Source organism: Aulostomus chinensis, chromosome 16, assembly GCF_037954235.1.
Source record: "Aulostomus chinensis isolate RoL2024-O1b breed Wild chromosome 16, RoL_Achi_v1.0, whole genome shotgun sequence".
Lineage (NCBI taxonomy): Eukaryota > Metazoa > Chordata > Actinopteri > Syngnathiformes > Aulostomidae > Aulostomus > Aulostomus chinensis.
Genome location: NC_141335.1, coordinates 4,812,367 through 4,830,897, shown reverse-complemented (window position 1 = coordinate 4,830,897; position 18,531 = coordinate 4,812,367). Strand labels below are relative to the sequence as shown.

General features: G+C 43.4%; 1 protein-coding gene across 1 annotated transcript in view; it reads left to right on the top strand.

The window, feature by feature from the left end:
* The window catches only part of kcnq5a (potassium voltage-gated channel, KQT-like subfamily, member 5a), a 99,380-nt gene that overhangs the window by 56,158 nt on the left and 24,691 nt on the right, over positions 1-18,531 (top strand). The window contains exons 3-6 of the mRNA XM_086179889.1: positions 13,633-13,723; positions 15,764-15,890; positions 16,524-16,699; positions 17,629-17,754. Of these exons, the coding sequence (XP_086036015.1) occupies positions 13,633-13,723; positions 15,764-15,890; positions 16,524-16,699; positions 17,629-17,754 (520 nt within the window). The remainder of the gene's footprint in view (positions 1-13,632; positions 13,724-15,763; positions 15,891-16,523; positions 16,700-17,628; positions 17,755-18,531) is intronic.

The window sequence follows — 18,531 nt, the reverse complement described above, 5'->3', positions numbered from 1 at the left end:
AGCTGGAATAATGTTTGGGCTGTGACACAGTCCTGTGGGACGGAGTGGGAGGTAGGTCTGTGGGCCTGTGTGCGCGGCAAGAAATTGGGGACTACACAACGGGGCAAAGCAAAGCAGCACGCAGCCTCCACCCTTCTTGATGAAGACCTTAAAAAGTAAAGGGACGAGGAGGCCCCCCCAGAGCCCACACCTCCACCGAGGACACTGTGAACACAGTGTCATCAATGTGCCACTCGCACTTTTTCAGAGAAAGTGAGCATTGTATCATAATCAGGTTTCCTGGATCGCGAGTCCAGACTGAGGGATGAAGTGATTTCCGAAAGTGCTCGTCTTCGTCCGTCTCGCATGGGCTCAAGAAATTTGTTTGAATTTTATCCAGCCAGTAGTTCAACCCAGTGGATGGCCAAGAAGGGTTCTCAGGATCTGCTGTCAGATCCAGATCACCTTCAGAGGTCAGTCACTTGTTTGTTGAAATATTAACATTCTTTCCTCTTAATTGAGATCACCTGCTGACAAACAAGTGAAACTCATGATCGTGTGACTTCCTTTGCAAAGGTAAAGAAACAAGTTTGTAAGTGCATGCCAACGATAGCGCGCAAGAGTAAACCTCCAAAACACTTATTTCCTTCTGATGAGGCTCTATCAAATGAATAATTATTGTGGAATGCAGCATACAGTGAAAAGTGTTGTGTTTTTTTTAGTTGTCGTACCGTGTCACTGTACTCATTCTATGTATCATGAATCAGCTGATGATGTCACTCGGACCCTTCTTGAGATTATTTATGACAAAAGAAAGAAGAAGAAATGGCACTTCCAGACTTCTTGGTGAGATACTCAACCGCTTCAGCTGTTACTGAAATGAAAGTTTGAGTTTCAAAGAAGAAGAAAAAAGCTACTTCTCAGTGACATTGTGAGGGACTTTCTAACGTGACCCAGTCCCCGCGCTGCTTTCTGTAAGACCAAGGTTTTATCTTCGTTCATATTTTATGTTGAAAGATAGTTTCATTTCATTTCAGCACTGTGGCCTCACAGCAAGAAGGTTCCGGGTTCGAGTCCCGGCTGGAGCACGGGGTCTTTCTGTGTGACACACACACGCACGTTTATCATCTTCGTGATAAATGCCTTCAAACACACACACACACGCGAGTTCGCCCTTCATTTACCAGCCAGTCAGACATGAGAGTCTGGTCTGAGGACTTGGACCTGGATAAATGAATGAATGAATGAATGAACAAATTTCTCACATCTCTCTCCATCAGCAGCAGGCCTCTGTCTCTCTATTGCTGATTATCCATCTAATCTGGAGACAATCAACTTGGCTGATTGGAGCATTCTCAGAATTCCGTCTTTTCCTCCTGGAATGTCTGTCTTTCTACTACTTATAGACTTTCCCCCTTGAATATGAATGTTTTTTGTATTTTTCCATGCTCCGTTGATCACAATGAAACAGAAAACAGCACCACAGATTTTGTTTTTTTCATTATGTTTGTTCAGGAAAGAGGGGGGGGCAGAAGGAGGGAGAGAGAAAAGAGACAATAACAGCTGATTTCTTTGTAGCCTGCAGGCTGACTGCGTCCCATTTCCACCAGACTGGAAATGGGAAAATTTCTTCTTTCCTCTTTCTCTCTCTCTCTCTCTCTCTCTCTCTCTGTTTGTTTTATATCTGACATTAATTCCCTCTTTGACCCTCTCTCTGTCTTTCTTAGCCTGTTTATTTTTCATCCTCTATTTCCTTATTAAGTCCTCTCATCTTTTCTGTCGGGCGCTTCAAACCCCCCCGCCCACACACACACACACACACACACACACACACACACACACACTAATAAGTCATCCGTAGTTTGTGTCAGTCGGTTCTAATTGTTTATGTTGTTGTGTGCTAATTTTCACATGAACAGAGGTTCGTCAGTAACAGAACAGAGATGGTTTGGAGGTTTTTAGGGATCAAAATGATCAAGGTAACATCCAGTAGCTTGGAATCTACTGGCTATCGTGTCTTTTTTTCGATTTTGGCGCATTCCTTTGTTTAGAACTCGCAACTGTTTCTAATAAAAATCAAATGAAATACCAATTGATGTGGTTTTCATGGGGAGAAATCATCTGGAGCACATGATGTGATGCCAGCAGAAGGTAGATGGCAATCCATCGTTTTTGACCGCAGTGATGGAGACCTACAGGACGAAGCGTCATCGCTCAGGTCGCACCGATCCGCTAATGAAGTGTGGCGTAAAAACAGCACATCCATGAGTGCCAAGCGCCAAACATTGAGAGGTCTGAGAGATAAAATCAAGTTTATCTTAGTTCAACTTCCAGTTACTTCAAAATTTCTTTTTTTATATGATGGGCACTTAGTATGTGGAGCATCATTCACCTCATCCCGCAGAGCTCCAATCCACTGAAGAATAGGAAATTACAAAAAAAGACCCCAGATCAAATCCATCCTAACTCCTAACAGCATTTCTTCTTCTGTGTGTGAAGTTCAAACATGCACCTAGGCAGTCGCGGCAGGAGCGACGGGGCAGGAGAGGCAGCAGATGGAGCTGTGTGGGCCGGGACATGCATTTACGCAATCGATAGGTGCTTGGACTGAGTGTGCAGTAACAGCTGATATGCATATTTATGAAGACACACTCAATGCATTAGAAGCTATGAGCAGCGCGTATATATAGTATGCTCTCACGCACTTGCAGTGTCATGAGCCGTTCAGAGTCAGCCTCTTGAGTTGCTCCGTCTCCGCGCTCGGAGAACCAGTCGACCATCTGTTGGCCTAATGAGCCCAGTCGACTCCGCCAAAGCAAGTCAGCAGCGCCGGTTCAGCCCTCCAAGTCCATGGCTGTACAACATGTTTGAGACCCTTGTCTTCTTCTGCACAGGGTTGAAGTTCTTATTTTTATATCTTACTTCTTTAATTCGGTGAAGATGCGTTATGTCACCTGAACCTGTCGCCAGACTCAACCCTGGTGTAACGAATCGAGTTTATGTACTCGTGCACTGAGCAAAAGTACAGTACCAATGCTAAATGTTGCATTTTCAATCTGCTCAAGTAGAAGATTTGTTCTGCCCTCAGGATTTATTTCTGTCACATTCATCCCGTAAATTTCTTTGTTGGGCTTGTGTTATGATAGGTTTTCTTTTTCATGAAAAAAAAATTGTAATCGTATCCAAGGAGATGCGGGACGTATGGAGGTTTTTCAATCAATCATTGCAGCATCTGTTTATACAGATGTATGTCTGATAGAAGCAGTGATTTTAGTGAGAGAGAAGAGAGTAGATCAGCACTGAATGTTAATGCCGAGTTTTGTTTAATCATTGTTGTCTCCAACACACACACACACACACACACACACACACACACACACACACACACACACACTTCCTCCTGGCTATGCAGCTTTTAGCCCATTCTTAGAGAGCATGAGGCCAAGCAACACCAGGTTAAATAAACAACAAATGATAAAAGAAGGCGACAAAAAGCAACTGGTCTCTCATTTCCTGAAGATGTTGTTGTCATTGAAACATCCTACAGCTCTCCAGACTTCCTTCAGCAATTATTTGTTCTTGACCAGAAGAATCTGTCTCTTGCACAGGTTGAAAGGTGATTAAATGTCGTGATCGGTTTTCTTAAATGGTCACAAATCTCAATGTCAATTTTTTCAGAAAAAAGTGCAACCATTCAACCTCATCAAATTCACGCTGGTGCTGGGAGCCTTAGAACACGCAGACTTGATCTATGACGTCATAAAATAGTTTCCCCTGCATTTCCGGTATCACACCTGGCGTATCATAGGTGTTTCACTACTGAAACACAAGTCTGAGATCCTTCACTTGCAGCAACAACAGACACTGCATTTGCCTCTGATCTGAAGGCACTACGCACAGAATCAAATAAACCAAGTGCACGGTAATTGAAACGTTAAACAGATTTCTGTCTGGAAATTACAGTTAAGCTTCCTTCTTTTGAAAAAGACTTGGTTTATCTAACCCCTGCCAATTAAATTAGTGTCAGAAAAGGCCCGGCTTGCCAAAATAGGGAGTACAAAAAGCAGGGATGGATTCCTGACAAACCACATTTGAGTCCTGGCTTAACTGAGCTCAATAAAGCTGTGCAGGCTTTACATTTGCTCAGTCACAGCTCTCTCTGAGTTCAACTGGCTTAGTCTGAGTAGTGAGTCTTTGTGAACAAAGTGACGGCCACTAGTTGAGAAGCATTAATCAAAACTGCCCACTGATCCCAGTGGATTTCCTTAAAAACAAAAAGTGCTACGCCTTTTGTTATGATGTGCACGATAATGCTGGCTAAGCTAAGTGGGAAATGGAAGAGTCGAGACCACAGCGAGCAGGAGGGAAGCGTGTGCGCTATATTTTACTGTTAAATAACTTCAGCTCTTAAACTGCGCAGCAAACATCAGAGTTGCGCCTCTTATTCTTTTGGCTCGGAGGTTTGATTCAAGCTTGTTTATGTGCACTCTCATTTCTTGTAAAAGAAATGATAAAAAAAACAAAAGCCTTTGATATAAGGTTCAAGGAAAAAGAGACACAGAAGCTGAACCTCCTCCCCAGACTGTCATCTTTTGGGGAAGCGTACCTGATGTTTTCAGTAAAACTTCATCAAAAGTATCCAGACAATAAAAATAAACATTTTAAGTTTGAAATACCAGTTTTGATATATGCATTTCAACCCTGTCTTCCTCCCTCTCTCTCTCTCCCTCTCTCACTTGTTCTGTCGTGCTGACATCTGCTGTGCAGCACTCTCAACAGGAGTCTTGGAGTCTTATTAGTGCAAAGATGGGTGCTGATAGGAATCTGATGTATGGCGTGCGTGCGGGTGAGAGGGAGAGGGAGAGAGAGGGAGCCTGCAGTGTTTTTATGAACCCTGTTAGCTGTTGGCTTCGCTCAACAGTATGTCAGTCTGCATCTAGTTAGTGAGAGCACACATACACGCACACACATGCAGATGCACTAAAAAGCTTTCCGAGTCTTCTCGCACCCTTCACCCATCCTCAGTGCATCCCACATCATGGAAAATTGGCTCCTGTCAGGCTGTTTCTTTCTCTCTTTACCGCTCTCCCAAACTTTATTATCTCTGTCTCTCCTCACTGTGATCACATGGCTTCTAGATGTGGAATAAGACAGCAAACAGCTGCTTCTTAAGCTAGCGTACTACTTATGATTAGTTATGCTCAGACATGCCGCTGGGTCTAGACATTTCAGGTTTTAATCCACCTTTTAATTGCGTTCAACTTTCCTCAGACTCGGTCATTGTATTTTACTTCACGATATTTCAGGATTCGTCCTAATTTCATGAGAATTTCTTCAGATTTTCAAACATGTTTTTTGAATTTTTGCTTTTTGCTTTTTTTTTTTTTTTTTTTTAGAAGTCTGGTACAAAATAACAATACATTCTGTTTCTGCTAAAACATGGTTGGGCCGTAATTTACAACACTTCCATGCAGTGGGAACTCTGGTCACATTGGTTCATAAAAGCTTCGGTCACCTCCACCAGACGAGGGCCGTTGGTATGTAGCGGACAAAGCTAGCAGCACAAAGCTAGCAGCACACCACAAATGAGTCGGTGATACATCTCTTCTTGTTTTTAGCTCAAATCAAAGTGTTTGTGGAATCACTGGGGATACGGCTCGATAAGGAAGACATGAATAGTACCGGACAGTGGGCTTCTGAGTGGGTAAACATTATATTTTTGGACAGTTCTGCTTTTCTTAGCTGTCACTTGCCGTTAGCTTCAACGTTATGAGCGGCGAGTGGTTCATTTGGAGGCAACTGGTGTGTCTGGATTGTTAGCATCGTCTGAGGTGGGTCGGTTTGACCAGAATTAGCAAATAAGGGATCAGAATAAAAACCATGAAATTGTCTCTTTACCCAGAAAAAAAAGACAAAAAGAAAAATTCGGTAAGCTGCGTTATCATAGTCATACGTTAGAGGGCGCTGCGGCGCAAAGGAAGAGCACTGCACAACTCTAAAAACGCGCAATGATAAATCCCCAGTGACTGGAAGACACTGCAGATACATAATCACGGGTAGTTAAAGTCACTAATCTAGTCGCTTATGTAGAAAGATTAGTGAGAAGGTTGTTAATATTTGCAGACCTGAAATTTCAGGTTGCGCACCTCAGTGTAAGACGTTTTCTAATCTTTCGAGCCGCAACTCTTCAAACTGGTCTTGCTGAAGCTTCCATAAGTGAGACATTGATTTCCCACCACCTCCAGCTGCTCCTCCATCTCTCTGAAGAGCAGGCGAGAATGAGCGTGGTTACAGTTCCACCTTACTTTTGTTGGAGGTAGATGTCTCACAAGTGTGCAGAGAAAGCTGGCCTGAGCAGCCACACGTCCTTGGCCCGGCTGTGTTTGGTCAAGTAGTTGCTTAGAAATAAAACCTTGTGTTTTATCGCTGCCATCATCAGGGAAGATACTGCACTCGAGTGAATAAACACAAGGATCAACTCGTAGACGGTTGGCAAGGAGTCGGCCTGACTCCATCCATCTTTCTCACTCGTTCACTCTCTCTTTACCTCATCATGGCTTCCTCTCCTCAGTCCTTGTCTTCTCCTCTTTCTCTCTTTATCTGCCGGTGTGTTTTCAGGCTTCTCTCTCATCTATCAGTCTGTCGTACATCATACCAAAAGGTAGATGTGACAGTGTGAGCCGCGCAGACTAGAATAAAAGCCAGATCAATACAATAAAAGTTGGCTTAGTGACTGAGGTGCCCAGTGCAGTTTCTCATTTCTTTATTCATCCCCTTTTCTTTCTTGTTTTCTCCTCCCTGATGTAGCGGTGATCCAGGCCTTTTCTTCGAAGGAGAAATGTTATTCACCGCCAAGCTCAGTCTTTATCTCCCCGTCACATCCTCCGCTCGCTCTGCTGAGCTCGTCCAGGAGAAGCTGCTGATCTCAGCTCTCCGTTCATTTTGATTCACTTCTCATCATTTCCTGCGCTAAAGGCATCCAGGCAACGAGTTGATTCACAAAGTACTTCTGTCGATGTTTTTAAAAAGGAGACGTCACAAAGTTACATCACAATTTAAGTGTTTTTCATCTCAAACTATGTCGAATGATCACCTCCACCGAGAAAGTTGTGGCTTTGGTGGCGTTTCAGCCGGATGACGCAAAAATTGTGAGACTAATTCTCGCTGGTTTGATGATTGTTTGCCTCAAACGGTGTTACCACGGCAAGGTGACGTTCGTTCATTTTTCGTTCATTTTTTTTTCTTTTTCACTCTAATTCTGCATCAATTCACCTCACCGAGGTGTCCTGCTTCCCCCATCACATGCGAAGTCATCGTCCATCGCATTATCTGATGGCGAGGAACTTCACCACGAGGACATAATATGTGAGAGGATTATGCACCCCCCCCCCCAAAAAAAAACAACCTGCAGCCCTGGTGTTGGTTACCCAATCGGTCTGCAATACCGGGATCAAGTTTTAAGCCTTAGAACAGGAAATTGTTGTTGCTGGACCCCACATGATCAGTCGAAACACATTTGATGACAAGCCGAATTCAAGTCGTAGACACAGCGCCACATAGGGGTTACAGGACGTAATCGTGATGTATAAAAGCATCGTTTCATTTCAAGAAATTGATGTCCTCATGCACAGCAAGCTATTATATTTTAAGTGTGTGTTCTCTAGGGCCACCTAGAGGAAGGCAGGAAGTGATATCTGCACCACGTTGCAGTATTTGTCTTCTCCCTCGTGCCAAACCCAGTGTGAGGGGCCTCTCATCGCCGCCTGCAGCAGTAATTAGGCTCGAGTATGGACGTGCCAGGGGCCGAGAGTTCACCCTGGCAGAGATGTGCGCTCTCTTAGTGCTCTCGAGACTATTTATGGATTTTACAATATCTTTTTTGCCATAAAATAGCCACACATGCTGACTCAGCGTTAAATCTAGTTAACATAACAAAACTTCAGCATTTTTCCTTTTTTGCCGTTTGGATTAATGTGTTGCTCCTCCTCTCTGTGTATGGCCCGCTTATATTCACTGACATCTTCAACTGTTTCTTTTGTTCTGTGCCTCCTCTGGTCCAGAGGAACCAGTTTCTCTCTGTCTTTCCTCTCTTTCAATCTTTCACTCTTATTTCCGTTCCCTCCCTCAGCCTTGATTGAAAGGGTATGCTTGGTTGGCACAGTAAGAAAGAAGGAAATAGATAATGATAGCAGCCCATACTGCGTGGAAAACCTTGACCTCTCACGTATCCTTCCCTCTCTTTCACACACACACACACACACACACACAGAACACAGCTTATTGAAATATAAATAAATATAGGAAAACTTCGTTCACTCCCTTGATGATGATCCCTTATTTTTAAAAGCCCCTGCTATAAGATATCGTTTTACATAGACAAGTACATCCATGTACTCCATCATAGCGTGATACCTATCCATGACTCCATGAGGAGATTACAGTCTCTCTCTCTCTCTCTCTCTTTCACACACACACACACACACACACACACTCTCTCTCTCTCTCTTTCTTTCTTTCTCTGTGCTGAGAGTCTGTTTGATTTTAAATCTTCTTCCACTTAGATGTGTCGACTAAGAGGGAATTTATTACCCTCATGAAAAAAAGCAACATTAAATATAGCTCTTTCTGAAGTGGTCTTGAGGGCTGCGTGTGTTTATTGTATATCAATGAGCTCAAAACTCTTGACACGATTTCTGTCGTTACCAATTTTGCATGCTTTTATTATTTTAGGGTGACGTGCATGGGTTTGTCTTTCTGTCAGCAGAATAACTCAAAAGTTTGTGGGTTGATTTTGATCAGATTTGGTAGACTGATAGAAATGGAGATTAGGAATTGTTGATGACTGTGGTGCTGTCCAGTATTGCATTTTGCGATTATTTACATACAACTTCTGTTAGTACAATAATAGTAAAGCCTCTTCCTGAGCGAGGAGTTCTTTACAAGCAGGAATATTTGCTGAACTACATGTTAAGACGTATAAACATCCATCCATTTTCTTCTGCTTATTCTGTTGAGGGTCGCGGGGGGGTGGAGCCTATCTCAGCTGCCTTCAGGCGAGAGGCGGGGTTCACCCTGGACAGGTCACCAGTCCATCACAGGGCCAACACATAGAGAGAGACAACCATTCACACTCACATTCCTACTTACGGTCAATTTAGAGTCTGGATTAACCTGGTCCCCTCTTGATGTCTTTGGACTTTGGAGGAAGCAGAAAGACCCCGCGCTCCAGCTGGGGCTCGAACCCGGAACCTTCTTGCTGTGAGGCCACAGTGCTGACCACTGCACCACCATACCATCCCGATATATAAACAATACAATAAAAGATTTCAAATCTATCACTTATCCGAGAAAGTGGGGCTGCACGGTGGTGCAGTGGTCAGCACTGTGGCCTCACAGCAAGAAGGTTCCAGGTTCGAGTCCTGGCTCAGGCACGGGATCTTTCTGTGTGGAGTCTCCATGTTCTCCCCGTGCCTGCGTGGGTTCTCTCTGGTACCTTGGCTTTTTCCCACCATCCAACATGCAATTGGGGACGAGGCTGATTGATTCTCTAAATTGACCGTAGGTATGAATGTGAGTGTGAATGGTTGTTTGTCTCTCTATGTTGGCCCTGCGATGGACTGGCGACCTGTCCAGGGTGAACCCCGCCTCTCGCCCGTTGACGCTGGGATAGGCTCCAGCCCCCCCCCCCCCCCCCGCGACCCTTAACAGGAATAAGTGGAAGACAATGGATGGATGGATGGATGGATCCGAGAAAGTGAATAATCCAGTGCTGTAGCCTCATAAATGACAGGAGTACTTTAATAATCCCAAAGGGAAGTTTCTGTCTCACAACAGGTTCAGGTTATCTTTATTCTGTCACCAGGGGAAATTACTTTTTTTTAATGAGGGTTCACATAAAAACAGAATACAAAAGCAAACAACATCAGCACCATAAAACAGAGTTTGAAGATGGAACGGACATCATGAAAGTACTCGCTCACCCCATCCCCTTTCCCTCGCTGTCCTGCTCTCTTTCACCCCAGACGGTCGAGGCAGATGGCCGCCCTCACAGAACCCAGGTCTGCTCAAAATCCCTGACAGTAAAAAGGCGAGTTTCTCTTTTACACTGCGCCCCCCACAGTGAAACAACTCTGACACATTCACAATACGAACAGGTGAACACTACAGATAAGGCCATTAAAGATGCTAAAAATGTTTCTTGATTTAAAGTGAATGTTTGAAGACACCATTAAAAGTTATGGGTGAGTTATAAGTCATTTTTTATTGTATAATAAAACTCCTCTTTGTTTGCCTTTAAAGCAACGTTCTCATAATAAAAATGATCTGGGAAGCTGTAAATACACGCGATCACATGTGATATTATAATTGTTATTTGTTGTGTTTTTGTCCTTGGGTCCTCATAAATCCCATATTAATTTTATTTTTTATTTTATTCTGATGATTAAATCCTCCTCAAAAACAGAAATTATAAATCAGGAAATAAATAACAAACCATTAAAAAAAACAATCACCACACCAAGCACTGCTATGCATGTGCATCCTGACGGAGGATGTAGTTTAATCCGCTCAGTTGGTGCGATAATTCTTGTGATCAGATGATAAAAAGTTTCATTCTCACCCTGTCATTGAACCAAATTTGGAGCGTTTTTATTCTGATGGAAGTCTTTACATGGAGGATTTTTTTTTCTCTCCAAGTTTTGGCTTCTCAACTTTCTCGCTCGCTTCTGAGTTCTGAAAACTCGTCACTGCCTCATCAGCAAGTCGTTCAACAACAAGTCTCAGATTATTTGTCCGTACTACGCAGCAAAGTCACACTGTCCTCCGACCATCGACTTCACCAGACGCTGTCCATCAGCAGCAAATGCAGGCTGAGATATTCCATAAAGAAAGATTATTTGCATTTAGAATGAAGCATTTAATGCAAATGAATGCAGTGAGCTCACGTGTGTGTCACCGGTGGGGAATAATATGTCTGCTTTTGACAGGCACTTACCATTATTAAGCAGCAGCCTTATTATTGATGTCTGCTACGCATGAATGTCAGTTTGAGCAATATAGTAAGAGCGTGCTTTGGAACAGAAATACCACATTGCAGTTGTATGTGTGCAATTTTGTGTACAACGCAATGTCTGATGGCCATAAATATATGTCGTGTGGATGTTTGCAACAAATGTGATGATTTTTACCGTAAGCATTCCTAAATTATCGGGTTACGTGACCTTTGATGAATCAGAATCTTTCCAGTTCATCTTTTATACCAAAATGTAAAGAAATTTGGCACAAAGGATGCAGGTTTGAGCAGCTGACAACCTGATCGATTGTTGCGTTTATTATCAATCCAAGTGTGCTTTTCCTCTTGGAGAAAGGCAAAATAAACCCAACAGAAAACCTCAGATCGATCCGCTGAGCAGGCAGTGACCACACACACTCGTCTCGCCCAAACACCACCACCCGGGCAACATTCTCAGCAGTTCAAGCGAGACCGATCAAGATGCACCCAGAGACTGATCAATCAGCATGATCGGCTGGGTGTGTCATCACACTCACACTGTGGCGAGCAAAACACGGAGTCTGTCCTCACTTATTGTTTGATTTTATCACCAAACACGCAACGAGGCTGGCCGAATAAAGAGATGAGACCACATGATGACGACATTTCATTTTAAGATACTGAAGTATCCAGAAGACATTCATTTGTTCATTCATTTCTCAGAATTCCTGATCTAATTCGTCAAAACATTGCACAATATGGAAAGATAAAAGCGAAATGTCAGATTTCATTCTTCCTAGTTGGAATAATTGCTGTTATAATGAATGTGATTTTTCATAATTGATGTAATGACTGCAGTCAGTGTTGCTGCTTCCATGAAACAAGGTGTGTTTCTGAATCCCACATGTAGTTCCTCATGGTGAAGAGCTGAGCTATTCATCTAAATATAATGGGCTGATTGTGTGACTGTGATTAAGGTCTCAGGCTAAAATGGGACCATTTTTTTCCAGGAGTACAGTCTTTACTGTAATGTGGAGAGAGAGAGACAGAGAGAGACGGGCATGTTCCCTCCCCAGGGATTTCAGCTGCACAGTGACATTCAACGGATCTTTATATTACTTTGTCCATCCATTCGACCTCTTATCCTGTTAGGGTGGCGGGGGGTGGAGCCTATCCCAGCAGCCTTCGGGCATGAGGCTGGGTTCAGCCTGGACAGGTCACCAGTCCATGGCAGGGCCAACACATAGAGGCAGACAACCATTGGCTCTCACAGTCACACCTACAGTCAATTTAGAGTCTGGATTAACCTGGTCCCTCTTGATGTCTTTGGACTGTGGAGGAAGCTGGAGTACCAGAGAGAACCCAGCAGGAACAGGGAGAACATGCAGACTCACACAGAAAGATCCCGTGTTCCAGTCGGGACTCGAACCCGGAACCTTCTTGCTGTGAGGCCACAATGCTGACAAGTGCACAACTGTGCCGCCCTGTATTATTTTGTATTAATTGAAATTACTTAATTCAATATCTTTTGTTGTTGTTTCGAATACACATCCCGCATGTTCTTTGTTTTCAAGCCAAACTTGTTTACTTTGACTCTTAATGTCCAACTATGACGCTGCACGAACCCTTCAAGTGTCAGATGTGGATGTGCAGGAGTGCAAAAGTCAAAACGTGATGCAATTTGAACCGACTTCAAAAATCACCACAAACTGTACTTGTTTTAATGCTAATCAAGCATTGAGTCGAGGCTAAACTGACTATGTCTGCTTTGGAGGGTGATGTTGTTCGAATCTAGTTTGTATAGCTGCTCTTCCTCAGGTCATGTCAGCTGCAGATGCAGGCCTCAGGTACACACACACGATTCATGTACAGGTGCACACGTACACCTCCTTATTTCCTTATTCCTCGTAGATCACGCTGAAAACAAAAGGCATCAATCATTGCAGGGGAGCCAAGACGGAGACAAAGTGATTATGAGGGAGGGAAAGAAAAGAAAAACAGAGGCAGACACAAGGAGGGAGGGGAAAAACTCATAACATGAAAGATTAAAGAGAAAGTAGAAGAGAAGGAGGCAAGCCTTGAACACATTTTGTACACAAATAGCAAACACTCAGAGATCTATGGAGATGAGAAGACGGAACATCTCAGAAAGACAGATGGCATCTTTGGAAAAAAAAAAAGGGTTTCCAAGATACTCTGAAGAACTGCGAGCTGGGGCTTCTAGCCAGTGCATATGTTGCCTGGAAGCTTCCTTATGAATTTTAATTTGTGTTTGCTCATTAACCAACTTACCATATGATATACAAGAGACTGAGTGATTTCCTTGTGGGCAGCAGCGGAGAAGCATTTTGGGTCAACCAGGCAACGAGGAGGGAGACGACTGAATGTGCCAAAAGGAAGAGAGCTGCAGATTTGTGTGTGCATTCTGCTCAAAAACATGCTTACGTATATGGAGATTCAGTCTCAGTTTTCACATATAGTTGTTTTATTGTCGTTGAGGGGTTTTTGGGCTTGTTTTGTTTTATTGCAGACTGATCCCTTTACTTTAAGTCCTGGTCAAAGGATAATGAAGTGTGTGGTCAAATTCCATAACTCCAGTAACCTTTTATCATATCATATTTCTTATTACGTGGCTCATTTGTGTGTGTGTTTGCTCTCCACAGGTTCATCCTGGTGTTTGGATGTCTGGTTCTCTCTGTGTTTTCTACTATTCCTGCTCACCAGGAATTCTCCTCCCATTGCCTGCTCATCCTGGTAAGATACATAAACACACACACACACACACACAGAAGATGGGCCTCCCTCATGAAACTGGCATGCATACATTTCTTCTTACAATCTATAGGACTTTTTAGCCCTCCGTTAAGTCTTACAGACAGGAAGCAAAGCCTGATGGCTTACTGTGACACCTTGCCTCTCTTTTAACTGTCAATCACCCAGGCTCCTAAAGCCTCTATTGTTGTAAATGGTACACCATAGATATAAGAAGCAAGCAGTGAAAATACCTGCCAAGCTTTGAAAAGGCCCTCTGATATTTGAGAACAAATTTGTGCTTATCAAAATTTAATGAACCGGGGGCCAGTGTGTGACACGAGGACCTTTATTGAGTCTACTGTGTTATTATTTTTTATCGCTAATTATTGTGCACGCGTGCGTACAGGCGTGCATCTGTGTGACGTGATTAAATGTGTGTGTTTCTGCTTTAGAACTGTTCTCTCATTGCTTTAATTGTCTCTTACTAATCTAGATTAAAATCACTTTACTGTAATTCAGTTTGCATTAACAGTCTGTTCCTCCGATGTGATTAAGCAGAAATCATCGCTCGGAGTAGGAAAAAAGAAAAAAAACTGGAAGCAGAGGTGGAAAGAGCATCAACATGTCTTACTGCAGCTCGAGCGCTGTTTATATTCAGAGAAGTACGGAAAATATCAGAGTCGGCTCATCTAAGTCGCACATAAAATAAATGCATTCTCCATTTTGCCACTTACTGTAAGTAGTCATGCAGACAGGTTTGTTTTCATTTTCCAAGCATTGGGTTATCTGCTTCTGCCTTAATAAAATGGATTTATTATATGCTGCTCAAAGCATTAAAAAATACATTTTAAAAATTAAAGGCTGCAACTCCTTCCAAAATCAATCGTCCGTGGAGCACATTGTCTGCTTGCATAGGAATATCTCTTTTGGTAGGAAATAATCCAATGGACCTTGGTCGCAGTGCGGTCTTTGAATAATCCAGACAGTGAGGGTATCATTTCTGGAACGAACGGTAGCTGCACTTGTGAAATGAAAAAGGAATTTCAGGTGTTTTTCCAAGTGATACAGTGTAGAAAGGAGGGAAATGACATGGGGAGGAATTTGTTTGGAACTCTGAAACAAGGAGGCTACACGGTGGTGCAGTGGTCAGCACTGTCACCTCACAGCAAGAAGGTTCCTGGTTCAAGTCCCAGCTCGGACACAGGATCTTTCTGTGTGGAGTCTCCATGTTCTCCCTGTTCCTGCGTGGGTTCTCTCTGGTACTCCGGCTTCCTCCCACAGTCCAAAAACATTCAATTTGGGGACGAGGCTGATTGATACTCTAAATTGACCGTAGGTATGAATGTGAGTGTGAATGGTTGTTCGTCTCTCTATGTGTTGGCCCTGCGATGGACTGGCGACCTGTTCAGGGTGAACCCCGCCTCTCGCCCGTTGACGCTGGGATAGGCTCCTGCCCCCCCGCGACCCTTAATGTGTAGGAATAAGCGGAAGATGACGATGCATGGATGGACACCTATTGTTGAATTGTTGGCTCTTTGTTTTCATGTCAGCTTTCAACTTTCAACGACAGTTCTGTTGTTTGACAAATCGTGTCCATATTTGTTGTGGTTATTAGCTGGGATTGTGTTTGTTATTGGACATGTTGAGTCTCCCCAGCCTTGGAAAATAAAATCCCAATAATATTAATGATAGCTCTGCTCCGCGGAAGTGTCAAAGTAGGTCAAGCCAGTAAACCAGCTTGCGTAGGAGGACAGTCCCGGAACTGGTGCTCCAAAATGGAACGTCTCCATTATAAATACTATTAACTACACTTATGGTTTTGCTGAAAGCTCATGGAACAGTTTTACCTTGACAGAGGCTTATTAGTGACGTAGGAACACATCACAAAGATGTAGTCAAGTGCCACACTGGTAGTATGAGTTTGTGTATGTGGTGTAGCGCAAGAGGGACGAACTTAACTAAATACTTCACACTTCTCTTCTCACTGCTGTGTCTTTTATTTAGATTTAAATATGTAGGCTGTGTCTGTCTGTCCTGCAGGAGTTTGTGATGATTGTGGTGTTTGGCCTGGAGTACATCATCAGGATATGGAGCGCCGGCTGCTGCTGCCGCTACCGGGGCTGGCAGGGACGCCTCCGCTTCGCCAGAAAACCGTTCTGTGTCATAGGTAAGTTTGTCCAGAAAAAAAAAAAAAAAAAACACAGCAGGAACGAAGCTAAATTTGGATAAATACAAATGATATCACTCCATGTCAACTATGTATGATCCTCAAGCACCGCCTCTTGCCCACTGTCAGCTGGGTTAGGCTCCTGCGCCCCCCCCCCCCCCCCCCGCGCGAAACCCTTAAAGGATAAGCTGAATAGAAAACGGATGGATAATTAATTTGGATTAATTTCTTCAAATAGAAAAATACTTAAAGTGTGATTAAAAGTGATTTTCAAGATTTTTTTGATCATCATCATCATCATCATCATCATCATCATCATCATCAGCCATCAGACTCCAGATGATTGCAGCTGGTATTAAAAAGAGAATGAAAACACACATACATGGTAAACAGCTGTCTCCCCTCGTATCAGTCAAGTGTGAAGGAAGGCAGCCTGCTGGGAAATAAAGGAGAGGTAAAAGTGGGGGATTTTAAGGTAACAGAGATATAGAGGTGGCGGGGGCTTGTATTAAATCAATAGTTGTTTAGAGGTTGTGGATGGACGGGTGGGTGGATTTAGAAAGTGGGTGAGTCAACCATAATTCCTGTTTTGTGAGACCTGTCACTTTTCTATTCCACTCTCTTACTCCCCAGATATTATCGTACTCATCGCCTCAGTTGCAGTGGTTTCAGCTGGGAGCCAGGGAAACATCTTTGCCACTTCCGCGCTGCGGAGCCTTCGATTCCTTCAGATCCTGCGCATGGTGCGTATGGACCGCAGGGGAGGCACTTGGAAGCTGCTGGGATCTGTAGTTTATGCACACAGTAAGGTATGATCATCAGAACTCTCTCGCCTCCTCCTCCTCCTCAAAATTATGTTGTCCCCATATCCAGAGTGGTTGTTATTTGGTACCGCAGTGAGTCAGCACCCCTCAGGGACCGCTGTCAGCCAAGCACCTCAGTCGCTGTATTCACTGATGGTTATGGAAGCTAATACAAGTGTATGAAAAACAAAACAAAAACAAAACACAGTGTTTATGGTAAAAATGTTCCAATGATATATTTAGAATTTTGAGATGAAAAGTTGGAGTTAGGAGATGAAGACATCACATATAAAAGCCGTTATTGTTGTTGCATGAAGTCTGTAAAAAAAAAAGATTTTTTTTTTCCTCGTCAAAACGATATCACTGGAACGCCGTGTGGGAAGTTCTCCAAATTGGCCACTGGGATTTAAGGATAAGCTGAAAAGATTCTGGTAGTCAAAGGTCACTGTCATCTCGCATGAGGAGAATGTCTCAGAAAACCTCGAGGAAACATCTTCAAATAGGGCAAAAACATCAGCCGGGACGCGTCGGTCGGCCGAAGGTCGAGGCCGCTGTCGTACACGTTGCGCAGAGACATACAACCGCCATGCTGTATTTCTAATTTTAGATGCAATACATCCTCTGCTGCTAGTTTTATTTCAGCGTCGCCACAGGCGCATCATATGCTCTTGCCTTATGTGCTCTATACAAGCTGGCTTATATCCTCTCTGTGCAGTTTGTTTTATGGAAAACAGTGTCGTCTATATGTGTGTGTGTGTGTGTGTGTGTGTGTGTGTGTGTGTGTGTTTGTGTGTGTGTGTGTGTGTGGTTTCATAGTTCTGTGCTGAAGAAATATGTTAAAGTAAGTCATGGCTATTTTAACTGTGTGTTTGTCAGTGACATAAACATAATCTTTGCATAAAGGTGTTTAAAATGATGGTGTGTGTGTCTTGTAGGAGCTGGTGACAGCCTGGTACATTGGCTTCCTGGTCCTCATCTTTTCCTCCTTCCTGGTCTACCTGGTGGAGAACAAATACAACAAGGACTTTGCCACCTATGCCGACGCGCTGTGGTGGGGGACGGTGAGTGCACGTGCGGTCAGTCAAAGTTTGCAAGGGAGGATTGTGACTCTCAACCTGTTCTTATGAAACATTTTTATGTTTTCTCACAACTCTTTTACTCTCCAAAAAGGCAGCAAAAAAAAAAAAAAGTCCTTGTCATCCTGCTAGAAACACTTGAAAATATCCTGATGTCTCGCTGAAAATGATTGAAATTCCCCTCCTGCCTCAAAATCACATGTGTTATCTGATGAGTTACTCATTTTTGTTCAACTATAATTCATCATGAAAACAGCCAGAAATTTGCTGCATCAAACATTTAACTTGTCCAACAGCCTGTACCCGGAATAATTTCCTCTTCGTGTGTGGTTTGATTTATGCCTTTTTATTTGTGTATTCAAATTGCGTGAACCATACACACTATTAGCAGTCAAAGAATCCCGACTTCTTCTGGCACATTATAATAAGTGCAGAGAAAACTTCCCCGCCCAATGTAGTGCAAACTGCTTCCCAGTGATGCTGTTTTTAATCTAACAAGTGTGATGTATTTTCGTTTGCAGTGTCTGAGCGACCTTAATGACGCCTGCGCTACAAAAACCGACAGGAATGGCCTTTAAAGTCACACTTGGCTGGTTTCACTGCACTGTTTCCCCCCACATCTGAAACCCATCACGCTTTGAGAGCAAACACACCAGTGAGAAACAGGCAGATCAATATATTCAATTTTCCGCTGCTGCGAGGTGAAATTGGCCTGGTGTCGTGTGAGGATGACACTCGGTGTTCGCACGTTCTGTGGACTCG